A 27,936-nucleotide genomic window follows, 5' to 3' on the forward strand; every position below is an offset into this window, starting at 1 on the left:
GTTTCCTGTGCAGGAAAGCCACGTACCCACAGCCCAGAGCCCCCCTACCCACTGCAGCCACAGCCTGTTTACACTCTGGAGCAGAGAGCAGCTGGCCAAGGGCACCCTGGGAAGGTGGTTTGTAGCTTGCAGGCTGGGGAGGGAGCCACACAGGCTTGAGGCAGAAGCTCTTGGGTTACAGGTGGCTCTGGTTGGTCAGCAGGTGTGGCGGGAAACCTGTGCCGAGCGGAGAGCCGTCAGCCAAGAGAAGCCACCTCCCTCAGCTCCAGTGCACTCTGGCCTGCTGGTCTCCCCAGCTCCAGCCTGAAGGCCAAGCCCTCCTGTGGCTCTGGATGGAACCACAGCCAGAACTTGGGAGTCTGGGCCTAACCGGTGCCAGCCTAGGCAGCCTAGGATGACCTCCCACAGACTGGGGGATATCACAAAGAGGGCAACCGGACTGTGGAGGAAAACACCCCAGTGCAGCGAAGGAAAAACACCAAGTTTCCCACTCAGTGAACTCAGCTCTGAGTCCCAGCTGCCTTACGTGAGGGGAACCTGGGACCCCCTAGGAACCCCACAACTCTACGTAGATGGGCCAAGCAGTATCACAGGGTGGAGGGGGAAGGCGTGCCGATCCGTACAACAGCCCATCTTCTTCTAAGAAAAGAGCAATCCACTAAGAGAGCCGGGGAACTGTAGGCCACAAGCTCCGCCCACTCCCACCCCCTCCGCTGAGAGCTGTATGAAGAGGAGGGCCTCACAGAAAGGGCAGCAGGGAGGTTAGTGGCAATTCCTCCTCCCCCAGGAGTGTGTCCCGCTTGAGGCTGCTCCCCTTATTAACCACCTTGATCCTGAGGGCCAGCTTGCGCACACTGGCTGGCCCCAGGCCGTCAAAGAAGAAGTCCTCATTGAAGATGGGGTGGCGGCTGTTTTTGATGATGGTGCTCCGCTGCTTCTGCAGCTTCCCCGGCACCAGGCACAGCCCCACGCAGCAGTTGATGCTCCGGGCATCACAGGGCCGGTCATACAGACCCTCAGCCGCCAGCAGGCGCACACGCAGGCGGGCCTGAGCCGCCTCGTACTCTGCCAGCAGCCTTACGCTGCCCCTGGTGCCCATGCGAACGGTGTGCTCTCCACGTGGCGCCTGGCCAGACTCAGGGCCTGGCTCCGGGGTTGCCCTGCGGGTCAAGCGGCGACGGACACCTGGGCTGGTGTCTGGTGTGCTGTCATCGGCAGACAGGGAGCCATGGCGCCCCACAGACTGTTTCAGCTGGCTCACTTTGGCCTGGCTGTCCTGGGCAAAACCCTTGAGCAGCGACACAGAGCGAGAGAGCAGAGGGGACCCGAAGGGGGAGGACTCAGCAGAGGACCCCGTGTCACTTTCCCCGCCACTAAAGTAGCGGCTAGGGCTCATCAGGGCCCCCCCAACCTCCCGGGATCCCCCATCACCCCCATTGGACTTGGCCCCTGCTCGGCGGCGCCCAGCACCAGGGGATCCCACCTGGGCCAGGGCCCCGTGCTCACTGTGGAAAAGGGACTCCTTGCGTCTGGTGTGGGGGCTCTCTGCCAGTGTGGCAAAGCCATAGGATGTCTGCGCCTTGGGCACAGAGGGCAATGACATGGCCCCCTGTGCCTGGGGGTCGGCATTAGTGGCCTCCTCGGCTGCCCAGTCCTCCGCACTCTCTATTTGAATCACATGTCGTGTGGCTGCCTTCAACAGGCTCCTGCTCTCTGAGGCCAACTTGACGGGCAGCCGGGGGCTGCGAGGTGCTCGGCGGGGCCCAGGTGAGGCCAGGTTCTGCTCTGAGGTGGATGGGCCCAGGTCCGCCTGCCCCTCAGCCTCTGTGGGGCCTGAGGGCAGCTTGGGCGGGATGAAGAAATCCGGGATCTTGTCCGGAGTCAGCACGTTGCTATAAAGAGGGCCCTTGGAGGCCTTGTCCCCAGCCTCGCCACCCACACCGCGGCTGGCTCCATTCTCCCCAGACCCCCGAAGTCGTTCCAAGAACCACATGTTGGTTTTTCTCATGAGGACAACGGGCAAGAGACCAGGACGTCTGGGAAGAGAAATAGTGGTCAAGGGTGACACTTGTGCTCAAAAGTCACCTGTCACGGCTGTCAGAGGGTGGACCTGTGTTAAGGGTTAACCTGTTAGGGTTATCAAGAGGTTGGCATTTGTGCCCAGGTGTCAACTGACTGTCAAGAGATGTCACTTGTACACAGGGGTCATCTGCCAGGGTCTCATGGGGTTGACACCTGGTTCAGGGGTCACCACCACCTGTCAGGGTCGAGGCCAGCATAGGTCACGTTGAGCGCTTGGGGCACCCTAAGCAGGTTCAGTCTCCCATAAGAGCTGGGCCTGGCCTGTATCTTGCGCACATACCCACTCACCCACCTGAAGGGTTCAGGGTCCCCTAGGAACCTCAGGCCTGAGCTATCCCGGCCCCGCCCCCAGCTGCCACCCACCTGTGGCTTCACTCAGCTGCTGCGCCTTGCGTTGGGGGAGGCGGTGGCAGCCTTGGGCCCGGCGCAGCGAGCTGACCGCGCCCCCGACGCCCTGTGCGCGGGGTCTGGGCACCGCGGAGCGCGCTGGGCTCACCTGCCGCGCGGGCTGCGGCAACTCTGGAACGCGGGGCTCGGCTACGGCTCGGCGCAGCTGCGAGCGAGGCGGCAGCGCAGTGGCCAGCTCTGCGCTCGGCGCGGGAAACCGCCCACTAAGCCGTATTCCTCCGAATGCGGCCGCGCGCCCGCGTCCCCGCAGTCCGCGAGGGGCGGGGCCTCCCGGAACTGGCCAAGGGTGGGGTGTCGGGGGCGGGGTTCCTAATATAGGGCGGGGTCTGCATGCGGGGCGAGGCCTAGGAGATAGCGTCTGGTCCAGGATAGGGGGTGGGCGGGGCTCCTGGTAAATAGGGTGGAGCCTAAAGAAGGGGCGGAGCTCGCAGGAGTGCCAGGACTTTGTTGTTCCGGGGCCCCGGGTGGGAGGGGGATGGGTTGGTAGCACTGGACACCTGCCTGGTACAGGGTGGGTGAGACCTGACCTCCTGGTACAGGGAGAGCATTCTATAAGGGTTAGGGGAACCTACTGGTACAAGCCAGGGGTGAATCCATCTGCTTGAGGCAAGTCTTGGGCTCTGGACAGGGTCTCCTGATACCAGCTTGTATAGGTTGTGGTCCTGGGCAGGACCCACAGTACTGATCTAGGCCTCCGGGTACTACACTGAGCCGAATACAGTCTGCATGGGGAGGCTGAGGGGCAGGGGGCTGGTGACACTGCATAAGGCTGAATCAGGCTATACCATGTCTGGTCCCAGCCTCAGCCTTCAGCTCTGGGGAACACAACAGACTCCTTCACTACCCAGCTGCTCTTCAACCAATAATAGCAATTATAATGATTGGAATTAAAAACTGAGTCCCAATCAGCTTCTTTTTTTTTTTTAAGATTTATTTATTTTATTTATTGCATATGAGTGCTTTATCTGCAGAAGAGGGTATCAGATTACATTAGATGGTTATGAGCCACCATATGGTTGCTGGGAATTGAACTCAGGACCTCTGGAAGAGCAGGCATCACTCTTAACCACTGAGCCATCTCTCCAGCCCCGCCCCCCAATCAGCTTCTAAATGACCGGCTCCATCTCGGGTTCCCAGAGCCGCCCAGCAGGGGGTCACGAGGTGCCGGTTTCTCTCTGGAAGAAACCGCCCAGAGGGAGGCCTGGTGACTGCGGAACTGGGTTTCCAACAGCTCAGCATCAGGTCCTTAGGGGATGCACCTTCTATAGCCAAATGACCCAGATGCTGGGGGCAGTCTGATGGACATGCTGGTGCCCAGTGAGACAAGTAGCACGGAGCAACACACAGGCAAGTGGCAGTGTAGGTGTGTGGCTCTCTATGACAAACTATAGCAAACCCGGAGTGGTGGCACACACCTTTAATTCCAGCATTAGGGGAGCAGAGACAGGCAGATCTCTGTGAGTGAGGCTAACCTGGTCTACATAGTAAGTGCCAGGTCAGCCAAGGCTACATAGTAAGGCTTTGTCTCAAACAAACAAAACAACAACAAAACTGTTACAGGAAATCTAGAAGGGAACGGAAGAAGCTGACATTGGCTATGGCAGATGAGAGGCCCAGCAGGGTCAGGCCAGGCCTCAAACCAAGGGTAGCTACAGGATTACAGACCACAGGAGCCAGGCTGCCTTGGGCTTGCACGGCTGGACTCACATCCTGTGGCCATATACCCTTGATGCCAGGCAAGCCTCGCAACCTCTCCCAGCCTCTGTAGATGAGCAAGTATCTTAGCCAAGGGTCCTGATCCAAGCAGCAAAAGACCCCAGAGGCTGGCTCCCACAGCTGAGCCCAGCCACTGCCTCCTGTACCCTGTTATACGGCGGCCCATGGGGAAAGGTGCTAGGCTTGGTGGCGCACGCCTTTAATCCCAGCACTTGGGAGGCAGAGGCAGGCGGATCGCTGTGAGTTCGAGGCCAGCCTGGTCTACAAAGCAAGTCCAGGACAGGCAAGGCTACACAGAGAAACCCTGTCTCAAAAAAAAACAAGAAAGAAAGAAAGAAAGAAAGAAAGAAAGAGAAAGAAAGACGGTGGCCCATGGGGAAAGGCATCTGGAGCGCATGCCCACCCTGTTGGCCCCTGTGGACCCACCCTGCAGAGATGATGGAGCCCGGCCCTTCTAGCTGGCAGATGGCAAACAGGAGCCTCTTGGTCAACAAAGCCGTCTGCTGCCACGGCTGCTTTCAGAGCTGGGCAGAGGCACACAGACGTGGCCAATCCCTCCTCTCCAGGACTCAGGCTCAGTTCACGATGCAGACAGCTCCAGGATTAGGTGGTATTGATCCTGCATCCTGAGTCGTGCCACCTCCTGCTGTGTGACCTTAGCACCCAGGCCAATGGGAGGGGCATTTCTCAGAGGGCTGTGCGGCATTCTGCTCCTATCCGAGGCTCAAATAATGACTCAGCGCTGAAGAGAAGGCACTCTCATAGGGGACCCAGGTTCCAGTACCCACATGGTGTGCAGACATACACACAGGCAAAACACTCACACACATAAAATACAGTACGATAGAACTCAAGACTCAGGCAGGGTTGAAGACGCATCTCCAATCCTCGTGGCCACACAGCTGTAGCCGGGACATTCTCTTCTCTAAACTGCGTGCTGCGGTCATAGGGGTCTGACTGCTCCAAAGCCTGTTCACTTCTAGCCAGCCGTGTGCAGCGCCCGGCTGGCCCACAGGGAGCTGGGCCTCCTGTCTCTGTGTAAGGGGCTTGGACACATCAGAGGAAGGCAAACCTAGAATTGGACTTTGGAACTCTCCTCCGCTCACCCCAAGATCCCTCGGGGCAAACGTTTAACTGAGTAGTTGATTGTATGAAAAGTAGGGCTGACTTCCCATGGAATCTACCACCAGCAGCAGCCGAGCATGTAGGCTTCTTGGTCCCTGCTGATATGGGTACCCTAGACTCTCCTGGTCCAGAAACCAGGGAGATGATGAGCCTGGCAGCTCTGCCATCCTTGCCACCCCTCACCATGGATAAGAAGCTAGTCACCCACTCTCCCAGTGTGCGTCTCCTGTACAGTGATCTGGAGTCCCTAGCCTCAGACACGCCCAGAGGGGCACCAGACACCGCTTCCGAGAGGATGGGCGCGGAGCCTTGGGAAAGGCCAGCTTATGGATGGCTTCATGAATGAATGCTCGCTCACTGAGACCCCCTCCTTCACGCAGGTTCCAGAATCTAACTACATTGCCTCTTCCTGGTCCTTGGACGTACCTGTCCTGTCAACAGTCACTTCCTGCCAGGGCAGTTCTTCTCACTAGAAACCAAGTTTATGGCCTCACACAGCTCTCTGTGGTACCCAGCCACTCACCAGGCCCGTGTCCTCCACTAGTCCCTGGGCAAGGCAGCTAACATACAAGGGGTGTCTATGCACGCTCTCACTCTGCCCAGAACTCCAGCCCCCTCCACCTGGGGATCACTGACAATCCCACAAGGAAGCCCTCCAGATTTCCTGGGCTCCCCAAGCTCCAGAACTCTTCTTTCTCCCAGATGTTATCTAGAAAATATACAGTGGTGACTTGCTGATCAGTGTCTGGGGTAGTCCTGCATCCCTGCTGCCACCCAAAGTCCTGGTAGATGACATGCTCAAAGGCCCACAGTGGGAAGAGTGGATGAGCTGGTGTGTGGGTAGATGAAGAAGTAGGAAGAAGGGGTGGGTACGGTGTGTAGATGAACAGATGGGTGGGTGGATGGGTGGATGGATGGATGGATGATGGGCAAATGGATGGGTGGACTGATGGATGGGTAGATGGATGGATGGATGGATGGATGGATGGATGGATGGGCAAATGGATGGATGGATTGATGGATGGATGGATAGATGGGTGGGTGGGTGGATAGATTGATGGATGGATGGATGGGTGGGTGGATGGATAAACTGGTGTTGAATACGTGGGTAGGGTGGGGTAAATGGATGGACTGATGAGCAGGTGGGTTGATAGGATGGATAGATGGGTGGATGGGTGGGTGGATGAATGGATGGACGGACGGATGGGCATATGATGGGTGGGTAGATAGACAAGTATGTGGATAGATAAGAGGTGGATGGGTCGGGGGGGGGGCGGTAGAAAGATGGGTGGTGGGGATGGGGCTCTGAGCCTCTCTGTGTTTGGAAGAAGAGGGTATCAAAGTGACTTGTAACTGCTTTTAATGGTGTCCCATGTTTGAGGCCGATGGAAGCTTTTACTCCCATGCCCTGCCTGGCAAGTACTCTGGAACCACAGAGAGGAGCCCAGTCCTCCCCAGGGGTCCTGTGTGCAGGAGCCGTTCATTCAGGTGGGGCCTCTAGGAGGTAAGCCAGTGTTCCCAAGAGGGGCCGGGGAAACATGGAACAGAGAGAGGCCTGCTTTATCTTGGAGTCAAACCAGAGCCTTGTTCAGAGTTGGGGCACAGGGGGTGGGGTGCTGTGCGGAGCTCAGACCCTACAGGCCTGCCTAGCCCACTGTCTGCCCCACCTCTGGGGTTCCTTCCAGTTTCCCCCTCAGACTCAGGTGTCCGCCTGGGGAACCCCTGGCAGGTCTGCACAGGCACAGCAGGCTCACGCTCAATGCCGAGTTTAATTACAGTAGATGGTCCAGGCAGGTGACAGCTGGGAGTTGCTGAGTGGATGCCACACCTCAGCATGGTTCCTCTGCCTCTTCTCACCCAGATGCTGTGCCGTTCCAGGTGAGTCCCAAGGCTGCTCCCCCATCAGGGATCTGAGACCCAAAAGCACCTTAATCCTCCCGCCCCCACCCCCCTCACAAAAGCAACAGTGCATCTGGGTCCTCAGAGCCCAGCCAAGGCAGAAAGTGACCCTGCCCACAACAGAGCTGTCCATTTCACTCTATGGACGCAGCCTGGTGTCCGGAGGCGTGGGGCCTGGTCTTTGTTGAAGGCGACTCGGTCTGTCTTTGGTTTATACAGCCTCATTTAAGTTCAGGGTCGGGGCTCGGGGCGGGACCAGGGGCTTGGACCCTGACTCTGGTCTCACCGGCCCAGCCGAGCCAGTGAGCGAGCACGCAGCCAGGAAAAGGCGGCTTCCTGAGGCTCATGCGGAAGGAGAGATGGTAGTCATTCTGGTTCTGGTGGCTTCAGGTTCTGAGAGAAAGGCTGAGTGAGCCCTCGAGGCCACGGCCAGGGCAGCTGGGGGTAGGAGATGAGCTGAGGACTATCGCCTGCGGGCAGAAAGAGGTGATGTTAGGGTGACCATGGCAACAGGCACCTCGGTGCCTACTGAACAGAAAGGGCCTTAGTGGCATGGGCACTCAGCCACCTGGGCCTTGGGGTTCCCCAAGCTGCAGGGTTGTGCCCCAGGGCAACACTTTAACCTCACAGTGCAGCAAAGATGCCAGCCTCAGTGCCTGCCTCAGAACCCTACGGTCTATGAGAGGCACACTGAACCACGGCAAACCCGAATGTTCACTTCAAGGTTCACAAACTCCTCTGAGGCTAGCATGCGCTGGCCCAGCAGGGTACAGATGTGTGAGAGGTTCACAGGGCCACAATCTCCATTAAAAACCAGAGCAGTTCTGCCTGCAGCTCTGGCCCCCAAGCAGGAGGAGGAGGCCAGAAGGGGACAGGAAGGAGACGTTGTCATGGGGACAAAGAACAGCCTGACCCGGCTAGCAGCATTGGGAAAATTCCATAGCACCCCCTACTTTCCCCCTCAACCCAGCCCCCACATCCAGCTGCTGCCTCCTGCCACCCCTCCCTCAACCAAGCCACCTCCCTCCTCCTGCTCTGCCCAGAGACCCTGAGGTCACCAGACCTCCTTTCCCTCCCTGTCACTCAGCCCTCCATCCCCTTAACACCAACAAACAGCCCAAGGCTAAGCCAAGCCCACCCTCCACCAGACAAGAAGCTTGACCACAAAGCAGTCAGTGGGGTCAGGCAACTTCAACCACCAACCCTTAAAGGACGGGGTGACCCCTTCTAGAGGCTAGGCTTGCTTTGGGATGATAAAATGTTCTGCAATCAGCTGTTGCGGTGGCCTCACAAGACAGTGAGTGAAGTTAATGTCTGTGGATCAATCTTTAAACACAGAAACTCCGGACTGGCAGATGTGGCCAGTTACTACGCACCTGGCTCATGGCTCCCGGGAAACCACTCCCCGCAGGTGCAGCTCACTCTCCGCAGCCACAATGGGCAGCCCGTTCTTCAGGTGATAGTCTATGAGGTGGCTGATGCTCTCAAACAACACATCTTTCGTCCGCACCTGTAGGCAGAGACCTCAGCACCCATAACCCATCCCCCATCCCCGAACGCATCCCACAGGCCACATCCTACCTGCTGGACTCCACCCCAGAACCAGCCCCAAGACTACAGAACCATAGGCTGGATATGGTAAGGCGCACCCACAATCCCAGGGCTGAGGGGAGGGTTGGGAAGGGGGGCTGGGGCTGAGACAGGAGGATTTCAAACTTAAGGACAGCCTCTTAGAATCTGTCTCAAAACAACAATAAAAAAACCAGAAATGCTGAGCTTGGAAAAAGTTGCAGGAAAGTGCCCGCTGTGGGAGCATGGGGACCTGAGTTTGGACCCCCAACTCCCACGTGAAAGCTGCGTGCATCTGTAACCCCGACACTGAAAGGGAGGAGACAGATGGATCCCTTGGAGCTTGCTCACCAGCCTGTCTAGCTAAAGCTGAGCTCCAGAGAGAGAGCATGCCGCAAAAGATAAAATGGAGGTGTGTGTCCTTAACCCCAGCATTCAGGAGGCAGAGGCTAACCTGGTCTACAAGTTCCAGGACAACCACTGCTACATAATAGACCCTGTCTCAAAAAAAAAAAAAAAAGAAAGAAAGAAAAAGAAAAAGAAAAAAAGAAAGGTAGAAGCTACAGTGGTACCCTGGCTTCCACGCAAATGCACACACGACAAGGAAGAAGTCAACCACAGGAGAAAGGGCCATGAACACAAAGACAGAGATGGTTCTGATGTGTCCACAGCCAAAGACAGCAAGAATCACCCAGACTCCAGAAAAGGCCTAGGACGGAGGTATCCTCCTCAGGACAAGTCCTGCCCTCTCTTTAGCTGTATCATTGGTGATCATGTGCTTCAGAGCCCCAGGAAACCAAGACACCCCTGAAATCACACGAGGAACCAGCTAGATAGTAAAATAACTGTGGCTTCTGTGGCTGAGAAGGCTCCAAGGCCCAATCCTTTCTCATCAGGACCCTCGAAAAAGCCTCTCAGTTCCCATGAAGCGGAAGGGCTTTCTGATGCCTCGAGTGTTTCGGAAGCAGGCATTTGAGGGTTCTCATGGCACGACAAACGCCTGTGCCAGAGGAACAGGAAGGAGGAAACCCAAGTTGAGCCACGCTGCTGTTTCAGAGGCATGTGGCAGTTTAGAAAAACAGATAAATAAGTAAGCCGGGGCTGGGACGGTGGCTCAGCAGCTCAGAGCAGAGGAGTTAAGAGGACAGGGCTTCCATTCCCAACACCCACAGGGGCCTTCAAAACCATCTGTAACTCCAGTCCTCTGGGACCCTCTTCTGGCCTCTGTGGGTACCACACACAGACAGAGCACACCCAAACGCATAAAATAGCAATAGAAATCCGCTTAAAAGGAGGAAAATAAAAAGAGGCAGGTGTGCTGGCACATACCCTCAACCCCAGCACTCAGAAGGCAGAGGCAGGCAGATCTCTCAGTCTGATGGTCTAGAGGCAGTTCCAGGGCAGCCAGGGCTACACAGTGAGACTTTGAAAAAAGGGGAGGAGGCAGGAGAGCAACTGATTCTGGGAAGGCTCTGGCCTGATAACTTACTTAGAGACCCAGAAAAGCACATCCCAACTACCACACTGCATTGTGGGGAGCAGGCACCCCACCCTGGGTGGGAGCTCTGAGAGGCTGGGAGCTGGAAGTGGTTCTGTGAACCCCAAAATGCCTTACAAAGTAGAAATTCCTTTAAAATGTTTTATTATCGTTTTGAGACAATGTTCTCACCCTGAAGTTCCAGGCTGGCCTGAAACTTAACAGCAATCCTCCTGCCTCAGCCTTCTAAGTGCTGGGATGCCAGGCGTGAGTCATCACACTTGGATTCAACATTTTTTTAAAGATTTAGTATTTGTTTATTTTTCTGTAGGAGTGCCCTATCTGCATGTCAGAAGAGGGCATCAGATTCCATTATAGATGGCTGTGAGCCACCATGTAGGTGTTTGGAATTGAACTCAGGACCTCTGGAAGAACAGACAGTGCTGCTAACCGCTGAGCCATCTCTCCAGCCCTCCACGTTCCTTACTAAGGGGAAAGTATTTTGTGGTTTTCTGAAGCAACTGACAACGAGCCACCTCTTCCATAGTAAGGGGTCCATTACCTTTTTTTAAAAAAATGGCCCCAACCCTGATGCCCAGGGTCCTGCCCTCCCTTCTTCCCCACGTGCCAGCTTACCACACCCTCAGGGTCCACCAGCAGCAGGTGCTTGGGCTGCCCCGCGTGCATGCCTGTGAGGACATACTGCCCAGGGTTGGTGACGCTATCTCTCACAAGGAAGTCCCCATCGGCACGAAGCATCTTCTCCGCAGCTCGACGGCTCATGCGTCCATGATACCAGGGCTCCTGCCTCAGTTGCTCCTCTGTGGGTGCAATGGGGGCCCTGCGGGTAGGGGGGCTGGGCCACTGGTCCTCCAAAGGCAGTGGGGCTGCAGTGATGCCTGCTGCCACTGAACACTCGTGCAACTTCAGGGCATCCTCGAAGGGTCCTGTGGGTCATTTTTTTTCCCCTATTGCTGGGACAGTACCCAGGCCCTCAGGCTTGCCAGATAGGCACACTCCAGATCTACTACCCCAGCCCCTCACTGGGCGATTCTAGGCAGGGCTCCACCCTGACCATGCCCCCAGCCCCCCACCCTGACCATGCCCCCAGTCCCTCACTGGGGGATTCTAGGTGGGGCTCTGCCCTGACCACACCCCCAGACCCTCACTGGGGGATTCTAGGCGGGGCTCCGCCCTGACCATGCCCCCAGCCCCTCACTGGGGGATTCTAGGCGGGGCACCCCCTGACCATGCCCCCAGCCCCGCCACTGGGGGATTCTAGGTGGGGCTCCACCTTGACAACGCCCCTAGGTCTTCACTGGGGGATTACAGGCAAGAGCTCTACCCCTGAGCCACACCCCCAGCCCTTGTTTTACTTTTCAACAAGACTTCACAAAGTTGCCAAGGATAGCCTAGAATTCTGTCTTCCTGCCTTCCCACTATTAGAAACCAAGAGGCCATGCTCTTCCGGCCACCGCCCACAGCACACAGCAGGCACTCAGCGGGTGCTGCCTCAAGCCCCCGGTTGCAATTTATAAGATGGGATGCAATGGCAGAGGTCTGGGGAAACGGCTCAGTAAAGTCCCTGTAGCGCAAGCAAGCAGGCCCAAAGTTTGGTTCCCGGCACCCATGTAGAAAGTTAGCACAGCGCTGTGTCCTGATAACTCCAACTCTGAGGAAGTGGGGACAGGAGATCCCTGGGCAGTCAGCCTATCCTAATTGAGATCCCAGGCCACTGAAAGAGCCTGACTCCAAACCACAAAGTGCTTAGCACTGAGCAACAACAGCCAAGGCTGCCGTCTGGCCTCCACATGCTCACACACACACACACACACCAAAGAAACAATGGCGAGGAGAGATGACTCTGCAAAGATCTGGAGGAAGAAAGTTCTAGCCATCTGGGAGGTCCCGGGAGAGTCAGCACCCCACAGTGCCCAGGGAAGGTGGAGGGACTGACATGAGAATACGGGGAGTGTTACAAAGCCTTCTGGGAGGACAGATTAGCCTGGGCGAGTCATCCTGGGGGGAGGCTCCATGTTCACAGCAGTTCTCCTTCATCAGGATGAGGTTCTTTAGTGAGTGACCCGCCCTCCAGGCTGGGGTTCCCAGAAGGAAAAGCTGGACTCGCTCTCCCACATCCACATGAGACCTGAGCATAGATTAAGACAACCCAAGATCTCCCAGGCAACTAGGTGGGGACTGACAGGCCTCGCTGACGGAAGTTCAGGCTTCTCTCTCTCCCCTGGGGCAGAGACCAGGCTGCTCAGAGAAGGCGCCTCAGGCTCACCCATCAGAGTAGCTTCAGTACAAGAAGCTTTTCCTAGCCAAGGTTCACAGTCTGGGACCCTCTACACTTTGGATTCCCAGGGACCTCCCCCAAGCAAACCCAGGGCAGACAGGAACAGGGGACACGCACGCATGTCAAACAGGTCCTTCTTGGGGCTGTCCTCAAGCGGTAGAGGTGCCTCAGGGGTGTCCTCAGCCTCCACAGCATCCAGGCCCTGCGTGTTGACATACAGATGTTCCTCGTAGTCATGTGGCCCTCGAGCGTCTGCCTGCATGTAGATGTCCTCTGGTGGTGCTGGAAAGGGTGAGGGCGGAAGGTCAGGCAGAAACCCAGAGGACTTGGGGAGGGAAGCGAGGGGGACAGTGAGACCCAGAGGGAGGTAGGCATGGGCAGGGATGTTGCCGCCCGTGTCACTCCACGGGGGCCAACCCGAGGCTTCTCCCAGGAGCAAAAAGCCACACAGTGCTGCAGCTGGGAACAGAGGCTGGCCACATGTGCAAGTTTAAGCCAGGGCCCAGGTATGCTGCAGAGGGCAGCTCTCTGGCCAGGGGTGGAGTAGGCTCCAGGGTCCAACGAGAGGCATTCCTTTCAAATACTAGCTGCCATGGCTCTGATAATTCTGCCATTTATATACTATGCTGCCGCATGGCTGGGCTGTTACCACTCTCTGCTCTTATTTTAAAAACTGGTGGCCTTCTCTGAGGGGTGGTGGCGCACGCCTTTAATCCCAGCACCTGGGAGGCAGAGGCAGGCAGATCACTGTGAGTTCGAGGCCAACCTGGTCTACAGAGCGAGTTCCAGGATATCCAGAGCTACTCAGAGAAAGCCTGTCTCAAACAAAACAAAACACAAAACTGGTAGCCTCCTCCTCGTGTGTGCGCGCGAGTGTGAGTGTGTGTGTGTCCTTGTGCGTACATGCAAGTGGAGGTTGGCAGTCCGTGTGGGGTGTCTTCCTCAACCACTCTCCATTTTCTTCTTTTGAGACAAGGTCCCTGACTGAACCAGAAGCTCTGATTAAGCTAGAATGACTGGACAGCGAGGGGACCTTCTGTCTCTGTCTCTCCAGTGTTGAGACTCCGGACATGAAGCGCCTCTCTCAGCTTTTAGTTTGGTGACAGGAATCGAACTCAGACCTTTGTGCTCTCTTCTTCTGGGCACTTATGTCCGAAATGGCTCTTGGCTTCCCGAAGGCTGTGCACACCCTACCAGGTCCTACACAACGTCTCCACCCCACCCAAGGGTAGCAGGACACTCTGTCCCCACAGCCCCACCCCTCGGCGTCACTGGGGATTATGCTGACCTTATGAACACTCTGACTTTTATCTTTCATTTCTCCCATCTGCGCTCAGCTGAGCAGATTTTTCAGAGCCCAGGGATGATCCAGGTGCCTCTCAGAACCCCCAGGCAGGAATGAGGGTCAGAGGTCCTAAGCCCTCCTGGGGGTGGGGGTGTGAGCCTGCCTAGTCCTCAGCTACAGTAACACAGCAGACAGCACGGCTCTGCCCTCCAAGAGCCCAGACATCTCACTTAGCCTCGGTAAAAGAAGAACAGTAAAAGCTTAATCATAGGGCTAGAGAGATGGCTCAGAGGCTAAGAGCATTGTCTGCTCTTCCAGAGGTCCTGAGTTCAATTCCGAGCAACCACATGGTGGCTCACAACCATCTACAATGTGATGTAATGCCCTCTTCTGTCATGCAGGCAGAGCACTGTATACATAATGAATACATCTTTTTTTTTTTTTTAAGTGGGTACTGAGGGAGAAGTAAGACAAAGCCACAGGCTGAGGCAGGAAGCTTCGTAAGGCACCAGGGTTCTCTGTCAAGTTCCCAGGGGCCCCATCTACCTGAAGGCGAGTGCACAGTCCTCATACCAGAGAGAAGTCACATTGTTTTGTTTTTATATGGTGGAGTACTATACAGTCATGAAAAACTCGAGGTCTGCATTATACGGGTATGGGAAGACTCCACAAAGGGTTGTCACTAGGACAAAAGTCAAGGGTGTCAACTATGTGTACACTCCACCTTGAGACACAATGGAAGTAGTTCATATGCAGAGTGTGCACAGAGAATTCTGGAAAGCTCCAGAGTCATTAGCCACTAATATGCCTGTTCAGTCAGGGTGCAGGGCGGCAGACACGGTCTTGCATGAGGGCAACGCCTGCTGGAGTTTAGATACATAAGAAGCTGAAGGTGCCCCCCCAACTGCAATGACCTCATTGTGTGAGGTAATGAAGGTGGCACGGGCAGGGTAGGGCTAGAAGCACACGCCCGCAGGGGACAATCGCATGCAGAAAGGTTCCTTGGGAACAGGACATGCGGGAGAGCCGGGCTCTCGGAGACCAGCACAACCTACCTGCTCCAGGGGGACCCATGTCCCAAGGCAAGCCGCGGGCCTCTCTCTGTGCAGGTGACATCCCCTGCAAGACAGCTGTGATGACCCTGGTACGCTCCAGGCCCACTCCCCACCCCATGACAGTGCCACACCCATTCCGGCCACACAGGATAGTGGAGGCTGACCTGCCCGAGGCCCCCGAGTGTTGCCAGCGCACAGGGCTGTGTGACAGCCAGTCTGGAGTCCACCAGCCCGCCCAGGGGTGGTTCCTTCCCTGGAATGCTGTTGTAGTAATTGTGGTCCGCAGCATCGTCATCACCCCAGGCCGACTCCTCCAGCCCAGTCACCCTGGGGACACAGAGCAAGGGAATCTAGGTGAGGGCGCTTGGCCGTCCCTTCCCAACCTCAGGTGACACTGGTGTCAGTAACCTGCCTATGAGATGGGAGGGAGTGCCCTGGCCAGAAGACTGGCACAAACCCTCACAGCTGTACTAGACCCAATGTAAGAAAGCAGCAGGCAGCACTCCAGATGTGAGACATCCCACCCTCATCCGCGGTCAGAGCGGGGGCTCATCCTACAAGAGCACAAGGGGGCTGCCACCTGCCAGCCCTCGGTCTAGATGAGATAGACAGAGATGGAGCCACACAAGGGACTCCGGGTAAAAGACAGCAGAGGCAGCCTGCCTCTAAGGGCAGTCAAGCTAGCAGCCTGGCCCAGGGAACCTACGGTCTCTTTACCTTTCGGGGGGCACTGCAGCCTTGGGGGGGCTGTGCAGGTATTGTTTGAAGCGCAGCTCGAAGGCTTGGCCTACAGTGCTGATGACATTCTGGGCAAGACCTTCACAGCATTCCAAGATGTGGCAGGCTAGGGAGATGACAGTGTCGGTGTGTCTGAGACCCTCCAACACAGCCCTGCTCCAGGCCCAGGGCCCGGAGCTCCCACTCAGCTCACCTCTCTGGTTGATGGGGTCCTTGGCCACATAGGCCACATAGTCAGTCATGTCCTGGGGAGACGGGTGGAAGAAGTTAATAGGGTTCAGCTGCCCAGAGGGGCAGAGGGCCCAGCCGGTCAAGTCCGGGAAGGCTGCAGGGACACAGGGCACAGAAGTTCACCCATCCCCATCTTACCGTGTCACCACCTGAAGCGAAGGAAATAGACTGCATATGATGGTTGGCAATGATCTGTGAGGACAGGAGGCAGGCGTGGTCACGTGTGGTCACTGATAGCTCTGGCAGGTGAACCACAGCTCCAGGAAAGGTGGCCGTGGCAGGGACATGGGGAGGGAGTTGTAGCCCTCTCTCTCTCTCTCTCTGACTGTTGTCTGTCTAACATAGCTAATGTCTGAGAGCCCCTCCTGGATATTGAGGCCCCATGAGGACTGGACAAGGCCTAAGAAAAGGACAGGAAGGCCAGGTGTTGGGGTCACCCACCTAAGGGTAGACATGGCAACACACCACACACACACACATTTCTTTGGCACCAGCCACTTCTGATGTGCATTTAGTCTTGTCTCATGTCTGATGTGAGACGCCATGTGTAGCTCTACTCACGCCCCTGAGCCCGCCACAACATGTGCCCACGTCAGCACCCCCAGGAGGGTCAGAGACGCGTGGGTAGAAGGACCCCTTACTGTGGGACTACGGTTGGGGCCACCGCTTACAGCCACAGCTTGCACCCACCTTGCCAGCTGATGCAATTCCAGCTTAGACTTCCCTGAATCCCAGGTCAGTCAGGGCCACGTGAGGATTTGTGCCCACAGTTGAAAGACCAGGCCTGCCCCAGGTTAGGCTTAGAGTTAAGGTTAGGAGTTCAGGTTAAGGTTAGAGTTAAGGTTAACTGAAAGTGGGGTTAGTGTTAGAAACGGGGTTAAAGCCAACCGTGATGATTCACACCTTTAATCCCAGCAGAGGCAAGTGGATCTCTCTAAGTTCCAGGCCAGACAGGGCTGCGTGGTGAGACTTTGCCTCCAAAGAAGTGGGGTTGAGGTGGAGGTTGGAGTTAAGAGTTAGGGTAACCAGAATTAAGAGTTGGACTTGGGGTTTGGGTGCGTAGAGTTGGGGTAAGGGCTGTGGTTGGGGTCAAGGTCTTCCTGAGGCAGATGAGCTGTCTGCTCCCCTCAGCAGGGCCTGCCCACTCTGCCTCTCAGATCTGTTCTTATTGCAGTCCCTTCCCCGTGAGACCTGGCCATGGCCCCTCTTGCCAGCAGAGACTACAACACCACTGTCACTACTCTAGGGACAGACCCCAAACTCGCCCCCTTCCCCGTCCCATGCTTCCCTTTCCCAGAGATGTTCCCCTTGGGCAGCCAGTGCAGCGTGCTGAGAACAGCCGCTGACTGCCACCCACTCCGGCCCAGGTATCCCTCAGAACCGCCCTCGTGGTGGCAATGCCCTGCGTAAAGGCAGCAAATATGCCACTCAGATCCTGGCTACTGGAGACTCCATGCCAACAATAACCCCCACGTCCTGGCTCCACCTCAGTGGGCAGCAGCTATTTCTGGACATTGTAATGGTTCTGCAGATTAGAGAAGAGGCCGGCAGAGTGGGTGTGGCTGAGGGCTTTGAGGTTGGGGGTGAAGGGTTTGTGGATAGGTGCAGCTAAACGCAAGGCCCAGGGGATGGTTCCCTAGTGGGTGGGGCTGAGAGTCCGTCCAGGCCGCAATGTTGAGGGCGGAGCTGTGGATGGAGCTGGACAGAGGGACCAAAGCATAGGACTGGGCCGGGCAGTGGTGGCGCATGCCTTTAATCCCAGCAGAGGCAGACAGATCTCTTAAATTTGAGCCCAGCCTGTCCTATAGAGTTGAGTTCCAGGACAGCTAGGGCTACACAGAGAAACCCTGTCTCCTTAGTATTCAACTAAGGATGTTGCTGTGCTACGGGTGAGACTGGGTGGGGCAGTGGGTGGAGCCAGCAGGGTGTGGGCAGGGTGGAGGGCAGGGGCTCCCACCTGGCGAGTGGCAGGAACAGATAGGTTGAGGCCATCCACGGAAATGTTGACTGAGATGTTCATGCCGGCAAAGCGCAGGTTGCTTTTCCCCAAGATGGAGGCCAGAGCTTTGTTGGGGGCCTGGGAGGGTACAGTGAGCCGCCTGCGTCAGATGCCTGGGACCAGAAGGGCTCCGGGTGGCCACAGTGCTCCCTTCAGCCTCCCAAGGCACACACCAGCTCTGCAAGGCCACGGGCCGCACCCACCTTCCTCTTCCAGGAACCGCGGACACCTGGCACGGCCTCATGGAGCCGGTTGATGGCTTCCCTGTGGGAGAATGACACCCTACTTAGGAACAGCAGGGTGAGGGCTCAGAGGAAAGCTGTGGGATGCTAGGCTTGATTATCCCTTTGCTCAGGAGGCAGAGACAGGAAGGTCATGAGTTCAAAGCTAGCCTGAGATACACAGCAAGTTAGAGGCCAGCCTAGGCTTCAGGAGGTCCGGGGTGATGCAAAGGGCTGGGGCAGAGATAGGACACAGGCCTGAGGGGAAGGAAGTAGAGTCCTGAACACCCGGGGTCCAGCATGGGTGAGTGGACATACAACAGAGTCCATCCACCCACTGGGAATTTACTCTGCGCTGACTAGGAGCAAGGGTCTGGCATACACCACAGCATTAACAGGCTGTGAGGACACTGTTCTCAGTGAGACACTGTGGCCAGTGTTAATTGTCAACTTGACAAAATCTAGTTGATGTGTTGAGGTAGGGAGGTCTGTCCACTGTGGGTGGCACCATCCCCTAGGCAAGGGATCCTGGCCTGTGTAAGACTGGACAAAGCGGCCAGGTGTGGTGATGCACGCCTTTAATCCCAGCACTTGGGAGGCAGAGGTAGGCAGATCTCTGTGAGTTTGAGACCAGCCTGGTCTACAAAGCGAGTCCAGGATAGCCAGGGCTACGCAGAGAAACTCTGTCTTGAAAAAAAAAAAAAGTGAGGCTGGAGAGATGGCTCAGAGATTAAGAGTACTGACTGTTCTTCCAGAGGTCCTGAGTTCAATTCCCAGCACCACATGGTGGCTCATAACTATCTTTAGAGATATAGTGCCCTCTTCTGGTGGACAGGCACACATGCAGGCTGAACATTGTATACATAATAAATAAAGAAATCTTTTAAAAATATTTTTTAAAAAGTGGACAAAGCAAACCCAGCACACACACACGTGCATTCATTAACTCACTTCTCTCTCTCTCTGTTCATTATTATGAATGCGATCCCTCAAGCAGATTTAACATTATTTATTATTTATTATGCCCTTATCATGAGCAGATTCCTCGAGCTTCTGCCGTTGTGACTTCCCTATGACACACCGAATGAGCTGAATAAAGCCTGTCTCCTGGAATTGCTTCTGTCAGGGTTTATCACAGCGGCACAAAGAGTGAGTAAGACAGAGACAAAAGTCCACAGTGTGGGACTCCATGCCTAGAAACACCCAGAGACAGGATGTGGATTTGTAGGTGCTGGGTGGGCTGGAGGTTGGATAACTGCTCGTGAGAATGGGGCTTCCTTTTAGGGTGTTGGAATGTTCTAGAAGTAGACAGGTCGGATGGCTATGAAACACTATGCAGAAATATGTTAAAGCAAAGAACTGCAGGGCACAGGAGCAGTCTCGTTGTTTAGCCTAGGCTAGCCTGGTCATGGTAAACCTCCTGCCTCTGTCTTCCAAGTGCTGGGATTCCAGGCATGAGCCAACACATCTGGCTTTGTGTCCTGGTTTCTAGTCCACAGCAAATAGGACAAATGAAGCCTTTCCCATCACCTTCCTGAAATCACATCGCCCTGTAGGACAGGCTGAAGGGAAACCGAGTCTGGGGAGGGTCCGTCACAGCCCTGCTCAATAAATCAGCGAGAGCTGAGACACAGACTTGAAGTAGGGCCCATGCTGAGCCCAGGCCACCCACCGCGGCCCCAACCCACCATGCCACCCTCAAGAGGACCCACGCCGGACAGCCCAACTGAGACCTGGCCTCGCAGCACCATCCCCAGGCCTCACCTCGTCACCTGCGTCCGGGTGTTGAAATCCAGGGAACGCATGGATCGGAGCACCTCGATGCAGCCCATGTACTGGGAAGAGAGTGTGGTCCATCAGCAGGCACAGTCCAGCCCAAGAGCTGGCTCCCTGCACACAATCTACTCCCTCTCCAGGTAGCCAGGGCTCTTCTCCCTCTGACAGCTACAGCCACTGCCCCAGGACCTTTGGGCCTGAGGTCCTGGATGTGTCCTCCCCTACCCAGCATGGAGCCCCACCCAGCCCCAATCCCGAGACTCAATTTCAATGCCCAGGCTCTGATGCTGGCTGGTGGCATGCATGTTCAGAGTCCAGCCACCACCCACATGGTTGGCAGACAGTGCAGACGGGGACCATCTGGCTGGCAAAGACGCAAACATCAGCCATCCGCCTTCCACAGAAACCTCACAGGACAGAGTTAGCTCAGTTAGCAGAACACTCGCCTGACATGTGTCAGGCCCTAGGCTGCATCCCATAAATTCAGCGTGGCCATCTGAGCACTGGGATGGAGGAAGCGGGGGAGAATCAAGAAACAAAGGTCATTTTTGACTATATACAGAGCCTGAGGCCAACTAGGGGTACAGAGACCCTGGTAGACTAGACGAACATCTCCAGAGAAAGGGACACACAGTCAGAGGCATACAGAGGGAAGAGCAGAGTGGAACCCTCAGGACTCCCACCACCTAGCTTCCAAGCTGGAAGGGAAGCTGGCATGGGGGGTGCATACCAGGCATCCTAGCACTCAGGACAGCAGGGAGGAGTCTAGCTAGAAGAGGAAGCAACCAGACACGACTGTCCATCTCCTTCCAACCCCACCACGGCAGCGGGAGCGCAGCCATCCACAGGCTGCATGTGTGGGTACGCGCACAGGAGGTTTCCGGGCACCAGACACCCTGGAGCTAGAGTTACAGGAAGTTGGGAGGCTGTGGCAGCTGTGGGTGCTGAGAACCAAGTGCAAATAGGTTCCCTCCGCAAGAGCGGGAAGGGCTTCTAACTGTCGGCCAAGGCCTCTCCCCAGCCTGTCGCTGCTTTGTGTTCCTCTCATTAATTTACTCTGGCATCCTGCGTGTTGCAGAGGCTTGACCCCAGACTTCCTGGGCTTGAGAGATGCTGCCGCTTCCCCATCCCCCACTGCGGGGACAATGTATACTGTGTACGTTTATGTCGTTTATAGACTTAGGTTGTTTGGCAGACAGGGAGTGGCAGACAGGGAGGCCCTGGCTGGTCTCTCGCGCACTCTACAGCCAGGCATGGCATTCTACTCTTCTTGATCGTCTGGCCTCTACCTTCAAAGTGCCACCGTGACCAGCTCTCAATTAAAACAAAATAAAAATTTAAAAAAATCAACGTGTATATGTTTTCACCCCATGACCCCATTTCTAGAATTTTACTCCACAGCCCATCAGCCCCAGGAGGTATCCCACAGGCGGGAAGAGGCACCCTGCTGAGGCGCCCCCTCCCAGCACAGTGCCCAGCACAGCACTCTGCCTTCCTCCCTCAGCCACTGTCTCAGTTTCTCCTAAGGAGTAGCGGCCCTGTGGTGCCGGAACAGGATCCTCTACTCCCGGCAAGCATGAGCTGACTCGGGGACAGGGTACTCGGTGACAGCTGAATTCACTAAAAGCAAATAAATAGTTTTGCAGCCCAAGTAGATGCCCATGTGTGGGACACGTGGACACTAAGATCTGCCGGTGCTCTCTCTGGACGGTTACATCTCGACAACTGCTGACCAAACATGGCACGTGGGAGAGAGTGGCCCGCAGCTGTAAAGGGACGAGTTATTTTTATGAATTTATATGAAATGATCCAAATGCTGCTGGGTGACATATGGGAGCGTTGGTCGGACTCGACGTGCAGGAGGACCACGTGGGGCATGCTCACACACGGCTGGCACTGGCAGGAACGTGGGCTCAGCAGTCAGGGGGTGCCTCCAGGCAGAGGGCCAGGACGCCGCTGACAACACACCACCCCTCGCAGACCACGTGATGACTTTGCCGAGATGGTATCAGCAAAGGGGACAGGGTCTTGGGAGCGCACAGGGACTTTGGATGCCTCCCTGCCAGTTAACTAAGGTGATGTGAGTGTTCAGGGTGCAAGGCCAGGAGCTGAGTGGAGCAGCGGTGGCACGGCAGAAGGGGGAGCAGAGAGTAACTCGAAGAAACAAGAGGATGAAGGCTGGAGGGGGGGCGAAAGCAGCAGGACTCTGCCGTCATGGTGGCAGGGGTTTCATTCACCGTGGATGGAACAGGTATGGGGCGGTACAGACACAAGTGAGCTGAGTGTCCCACCTATGGGATGGATGGCTGACTAGGCGGGTGGGTGGGTGATGCTGAGAGAGAGCTTGTCACTTCATGGATAGAGAAGGTAACAGCTGAACAGACCAGTGTGGGCTCTGTCACGTCTCACACATGGCTCATTATTAAGCACCAGACAGGTTCCCGGCTTTGACAGAACTCAGTAGCACCCTGGCGGTGGTGGCTCACACCTGTAATCCCAGCACTCGGGAGGCAGAGGCAGGCGGATCTCTGTGAGTTCGAGGCCAGCCTGGTCTACAGAACGAGTTCCAGGACAGCCAGGGGTACACAGAGTAAACCACGTCTTGAAATACCAAAAACCGGGGGCGGGGGCCCTGGCTGCTGCCACATCCCTCGTTCCTAGCCCCTGCCTCTGTCAGTGACACTGTCCCGGGTGGACAGAGTGAGACCTGCTGTGGAGGGCTACAGGCCACAACTCTGCTCACCAGAGTTTGAAAGGAGTCTCTCCACCGTGAACGGCAGAAGACAGGTGAGGAGCCTCTGACAAAGAGGGGCGGCAGAGGGCTGGGAAGTCTTCCCGAGGAACTGAGTACCCAGTGCCTGACACCGCAGCTGCAGCTTGACGATGTCCCACGATCCCCTAACAGGGCCTAGGGACCTGATGGCTCAGAAGGTAAAGTCGTTGCCATGCAAGCACAAGGACCTGAGTTCGATACCCCAGCACTCACATAAAAAAATGGGGCCCACTGATAACCCCACTGTTGGAGTTGCAGAGACAGGAGCATTCCTTGGACTTGCTGGCTGGCCTTGCCCAATTGATGCGCTACCAGCCCCAGTAAGTACACATGTGCACATACATGCATGTACACAACACGCACACTGAGGGGAGAGGAGGGCTGTGCTACAGGGGACAGAGCAAACAACCACGCGGCACAGTCACCATCAGCTGCCATGCCTCAGGACACACATGCGCGCACACACGCACACTGAGGGGAGGAGGGCTGTGCTACAGGGGACAGAGCAAGCAACCACGTCACACAGTCACCATCAGCTGCCATGCCTCAGGACACAAATGTGCAAGGGCCCCAGTAGGTGTGGTTCCGGGGCCACATGGCCCTGCTCTGCCTGGTCAGTGAGGGAAAGCACCACGAACATGGCCCGCGGGAAGTGAGGCTTCTTTCCAGAACCACAGCCACCGTGGCAGATGCGCTAGCCGAGGACAGCTGAGACCCGGAGGACAAAGAGTAGGTCTCCAGAGACAGTATGACAATTCCCACAGGGAAGGATTTAGAACACCAGACATACTTCCAGCCACATTCTAGAGGCCAGAGACCAGGACCCAGGCCTGCTGGGGTCTGAGCCACCTCAGGAAGGCCCGCAGAGGGCCCTCCTACCTCTCCCAGGCATTTTCCACGGCTACACTGCTCACTCTGCCTGAACTGCCACGGCCTCCTGACCAGTGTCTTCCTGTGGTATTTCTTTTCTTTTCTTTCTTCCCCCCCCTTCCCCCCCCCCGAGACAGGGTTTCTCTGTGTTAGCCTTGGCTGTCCTGGACTCGCTTTGTAGACCAGGCTGGCCTTGAACTTCTAGAGATCTGCCTGCCTCTGCCCCCCGAGTGCTGGGATTACAGGCGTGTGCCACCATTGCCCGGCTATTCCTGTGGTATTTCTAAGGACAGCAGTCACCAAACTTGGGGCGTAGCCTTCCAAGCCCGTCTCCACTGACCTCAACTGCTGAGACACTGGGCCCAAGTGTGGCTGCATTCTGGAGTGCCAGGTGGGAGTGAATGTGGAGGGACACTGGTCACCCCAGTACAAACACCCGCAACGCAGGTGCGTGACAAAGCTGTTGAGTAGCCAGGTCAAGCCACCCACTGAGGGTCTCTGTCTTCTGACACGCTCCACCAGGTTTGAATGACTGAGCCAGGCTGGCAGTGACATACGATGGCATCGCACTTCTGGGAAAGCCTCGGATGATCTTCTGTTTTACTGGGCTTCTGCGCTCAAAAAAACCTCCCGGTGTGGTGGCACTAGCCAAACACCCACCCACCCACCCCCGGATAAACCTAAGTCGCAAGGGCTCAGCCTGAGCTCATCTGCAGGGTCCCTCTGCCCCGGGCTTGTGGACAAATGGACCCAATGTGCGCTTCATCGGTGTGATGGGCACCGGCTCCTGCAGGCAGAGCCTCTGCTCCAGGGCTCGCCAACACTGACAAAGCAACCTCAGTCCCGAGCCTGTGTGCCTCAGTTTCCCCATCTGTAAGTAAGGATGGTGCATCCTCTCTCAGGAGAGAAAGGCCAGCTCACACTGACCCTTGCAGTCACCGCCCATGTCGTTCGCTCCTTGTTTGGACCTTCCCTATGGTCAGGCAGGAGGCCAGCCCGGCTCCCCACATGGGAGGATGTCATTAAAGCTCAGGCTTGGGAGCAGGCAGGTGGCTTAGCTGCTCCATCCATTTCTAGCACGGATAACATTCTGATAACCGCCTGTCACCCAGGCCCAAGACACTGTCAGCTCTCCTCGCACATCCCAGGGCCCCCTTGAGCCCCATGATGCTGCCCCAACAATGCCCCTGAAAAGATCCTTCGGAAACCCCAAGCTCCATTGTATCCAGCGTAGGCCTTCCATTCTAGGCCTTCCGCTATTACCGGAAAATTCCAGATCTGCTCTCCCGCCACAGGGCCTTTGCACTGGCTATGTCCAGCCAGAAATGTCTCCTATGCTCTTTTCTTCCAGGGGCTTCCACAATTCCGAGTCTCACCACTTGAGAGACATCTTGCAAGGCGCTGTGATTGGAGCAGCTCCAGCTCCCACCGATGCCCCACTGTTTCGCCAGCCCTGCTTCGTCAGGGCTCCATCATTCCCACTGCAACCAAAGCCTCGGCAGGCGGGAACCAGAGCCTTCCCACGTCCTCCACAAGGTCAGCGCTCCACAGTGGGGGGCCCAGGCACCACACTGCTCACACCCCAACATCTGGAGCCACAACAATGACAGGATCTGAAATCTCAACGTGTATCCACCAAACAGGACGGGGATCGATCCAGAGGGACTGGGTGTGCTTACTGCAGCACCAGTGGGGTGCTCTCCCACACAGGGTGACACCAGAGCCCAGTTTAATATCAAACCGTCAGGACACAGGAGAAAGGACATGTAAGCCAGACCCAGAACGAGAGCGCCGTCCACAGGGGGAGACACGCAGATCCTGCATGTGCACAGGGCTGAGAAGCTGGGGGAAGCTGCTAACAGGGCACTGCAGGGACCAGGGGCAACAACCCAGACAAGTCCCCCGAAGGACTCAGTGTCAAGCTGCAGTGCAGGAGGCGGGGTTATCAGTTATCCTGGCTGCTTCTGCAACAAAGTACCACAGACAGACAGAGCCCAACAGGAGCTCCTTATCATCCCTCCTGAGGCACGATCTGTGCAGACAGCACTCTCCCACAGAGGGTCCCCTCTCTCTTCCAGCATCTGGGGGCTCTCCCGTGGCCCTTGGCTTGTGGCTTTTTTTCCAGTCTCTACCTCTTTCCCTTAGCTGTTCTCATTTGTCTTGTAGCGGGGTCTCACATAGCCCAGGCTAGCCTCAAGCTCACATTTAGCCAAGGATAACCTTGAATTCCTTCTCCTCCTGTCTCCACCTCCTGAGTGCTAGGATGACAATTGTGTGCCACCACACCTGGCCCCACTTGTCATTTTGACTTGGCTTTCATGTCTCAGTCATCACAGGAGGGCCCACCCTGCTCCAGTACAATGTCACCTAAAGTCATTACACCTACAAAAAACCTACTTTATTTTTTGTTGTTGTTTATTTTTGTCTTTTTTGTGCGTTCGGTTGTTTATATGCAGGTGTGGAACTTGCTATGTAGCCCAGGCTGGCCTAAACTCTTGACGATCCTCCCTGCTCCAGTCTCCTGAATGCTGGGACTACAGGTATGACCCAGTGACCTCACTTTGAAATGAGGTCCCATTTATAGATTCCCTAAGGCAAAGCACACTGGAGGACTCGTGCCAGCCGAGGGAAGGGGAAGTGACGTGGTGAACCATGGTGGAGCAAACAAGGGCACACTGAAAGATGCAAACACCCTCTCAACATCCTGGTCCCAGGACATCCAACAAGCAGCACTCCGGGATCGCTTATCATCTCATAAACTGTGGCGAGCACGACCAGACTAAGGGTGCCTAAGCTGAGCATTGCACACCAGCTTGTGTGATCAAGTGACTGATCAAACTGCGCGTGCGCAGGGGTAGATGGTTGGGGGTGAGAAGACAAAATGTCCCCGGTGACAGGTAGACACGTGGGAGACCATCCCCCACGTCTCACCCCTTGGAATAAAACCCTGGGTGGGAGCTGGGGCTGGCGCTCAGTGGATACAGACCTCCTCCACCGCCGCCGGTGTTACATATAGAGGCAGGGTGTGGGGATGCTTGACTGTCACCCCAGCACTTGCCAAGTGGAGGCAGTGGGATCGGGAATTCAAGGTCATCCCCTGGGCTACCTAGTGACTTCGAGGCCAGCCCGAGCTACAAAAGACCCTGTTTCGAAAACAAAACAGAGACTAAAGGGCCAGGAGTGGCACACATGTAACGTCCCAATATTTGAGGAGGCTGATGAAACTGGACGACGGCCCCGCAGCCAGAGATCGAAATCCTCCCGCCAAATCCCCATCCCCTTCAAGCCCTGCCAAAGTAAAAGAAATAAACATAGCCAGGCCCCTTCCGTTTAATCGTCTCTGCTTTGGACTCTGGAACTCTGAGCTTGGGTTCCCCGCCTCATCCAAGGCCTTTTACGGGTCCCCACTATAGCGCTGCAAAGTTGTTTTCTCGGAGGCTCCGAGGACGGAGGGGGGGGGGGTCCTCGGCTTCCTAGTCCTCACCTTGTGGACTCTCCCACCCAACAGCAAGCCGGGATGGGGGCGGGGGGGAAATGACTAGCCTGCGCATGCGTATGTCCCCTCTCCACCTGCGCCCTCCCTGCCCCTCCCCACGTGACGCCGTGGGAACCCGGACCCCAGCGCCTGCGGGTGGGGGCGGCCGCTAAGCGCGCGCGCACTGAAAACGGGGTTCCTGGGTGGTGGGTGGGACAGCTCACTTGGCTCTCTGGGTCCTGGAAACCAACCTGAGGGTGTCCCCGACCCCGGCGCGCCGGGAAGGAGGCTGGGCGCACTCACCCGTACAATGTAGGAGACCCCGGGCCCCAGGACCCTGGCGTCTGGGTGCAGCCAGCCGTGCGCCGGCTTGTGGATGAAGCCGCCCTTGCGCGCCCACTCGTCGGCGACGTCTGGAGTCCCCCGCGCGCCCCGCGTCCCGGAGCCCCGGCAGCGGCCGAGCGCCGGCAGCGGACAGGGCGCGGCGCAGCGCGGTTCGCAGGCTCCCAGCACGGCGGCCAGCGCGGGGACCCCCGACTCGGGCTGCGCCTCTGGGGCACCGGCCGCGCGCGCCGCCGCGGGACCGCGGCCCAGGAAGCCACCGGGCGCCGCGAACTTCCACTGCGGCATGCGCGGCAACAGCGCGCAGAAGGTGGTGGGCGCCTCGGGCTCGGGGGCCGCGCGGCCACCCGGACCCTGCGTCATGGCCGCGGCCACCGAGGAGCCCCGGCTGAGCCTGGCGCCGAGCCCCGCGCTCCTCCCCGCCGGGTGATGTCACCGTGCGCGCAGCGCGCAGCCGCGGGGGGCTGCGCTCCAGGGACCCCGGCCCTCCGCTGGCGGCGCCGCAGCCTCCAGGGCTCCCGGAGGGCCTGTCCTGTCAGACTCTGACATGTGGGGAAACTGAGGCCAAGGGTCGCAGACGAGGGGCGGGGAACGGT

At 56.8% G+C, this 27,936-nt stretch overlaps 2 protein-coding genes across 3 annotated transcripts; both read right to left on the bottom strand.

The window, feature by feature from the left end:
* Positions 1-686: 686 nt before the first annotated feature.
* C2cd4c (C2 calcium dependent domain containing 4C) lies at positions 687-2,683 on the bottom strand. 2 transcript variants are annotated; one of them, XM_051172918.1, is made up of 2 exons: positions 2,579-2,683; positions 687-2,036 (listed from the first exon to the last, which is right to left on the bottom strand). In XM_051172918.1, the coding sequence occupies exon 2, from the start codon at positions 2,006-2,008 to the stop codon at positions 740-742; it is 1,269 nt and encodes a 422-aa protein (XP_051028875.1). In that variant the 5' UTR covers positions 2,009-2,036; positions 2,579-2,683; the 3' UTR covers positions 687-739. The 2 variants fall into 2 exon arrangements, with proteins under 2 accessions (XP_051028875.1, XP_051028874.1); XM_051172917.1 differs by lacking the exon at positions 2,579-2,683 and adding an exon at positions 2,446-2,578.
* Positions 2,684-7,395: 4,712 nt separating this feature from the next.
* Positions 7,396-27,703, bottom strand: Shc2 (SHC adaptor protein 2). The gene is made up of 13 exons (XM_051139858.1): positions 27,302-27,703; positions 19,869-19,939; positions 18,087-18,147; positions 17,842-17,961; positions 16,023-16,076; positions 15,847-15,898; positions 15,633-15,759; positions 15,080-15,242; positions 14,916-14,979; positions 12,693-12,857; positions 10,913-11,223; positions 8,607-8,740; positions 7,396-7,700 (listed from the first exon to the last, which is right to left on the bottom strand). Exons 1-12 carry the CDS (start codon positions 27,701-27,703, stop codon positions 8,612-8,614), a joined length of 1,719 nt encoding a protein of 572 aa, XP_050995815.1. The 3' UTR covers positions 7,396-7,700; positions 8,607-8,611.
* Positions 27,704-27,936: the final 233 nt, after the last annotated feature.

Source organism: Acomys russatus, chromosome 31 (assembly GCF_903995435.1).
Source record: "Acomys russatus chromosome 31, mAcoRus1.1, whole genome shotgun sequence".
NCBI classification, from domain to species: domain Eukaryota; kingdom Metazoa; phylum Chordata; class Mammalia; order Rodentia; family Muridae; genus Acomys; species Acomys russatus.

Bases quoted from the DNA above. Each gene is read 5' to 3' on its own strand.
- C2cd4c (XM_051172918.1), bottom strand. From the start codon at position 2,008: ATGAGAAAAACCAACATGTGGTTCTTGGAACGACTTCGGGGGTCTGGG.
- Shc2 (XM_051139858.1), bottom strand. From the start codon at position 27,703: ATGACGCAGGGTCCGGGTGGCCGCGCGGCCCCCGAGCCCGAGGCGCCC. The intron at 18,148-19,868 runs GTGAGGCCTGGG...ATTCTCCCACAG, and splicing joins ACCCGGACGCAGGTGACGAG to GGAAGCCATCAACCGGCTCC. The intron at 16,077-17,841 runs GTGGGAGCCCCT...CTGTCCTCACAG, and splicing joins CTGTTCCTGCCACTCGCCAG to ATCATTGCCAACCATCATAT.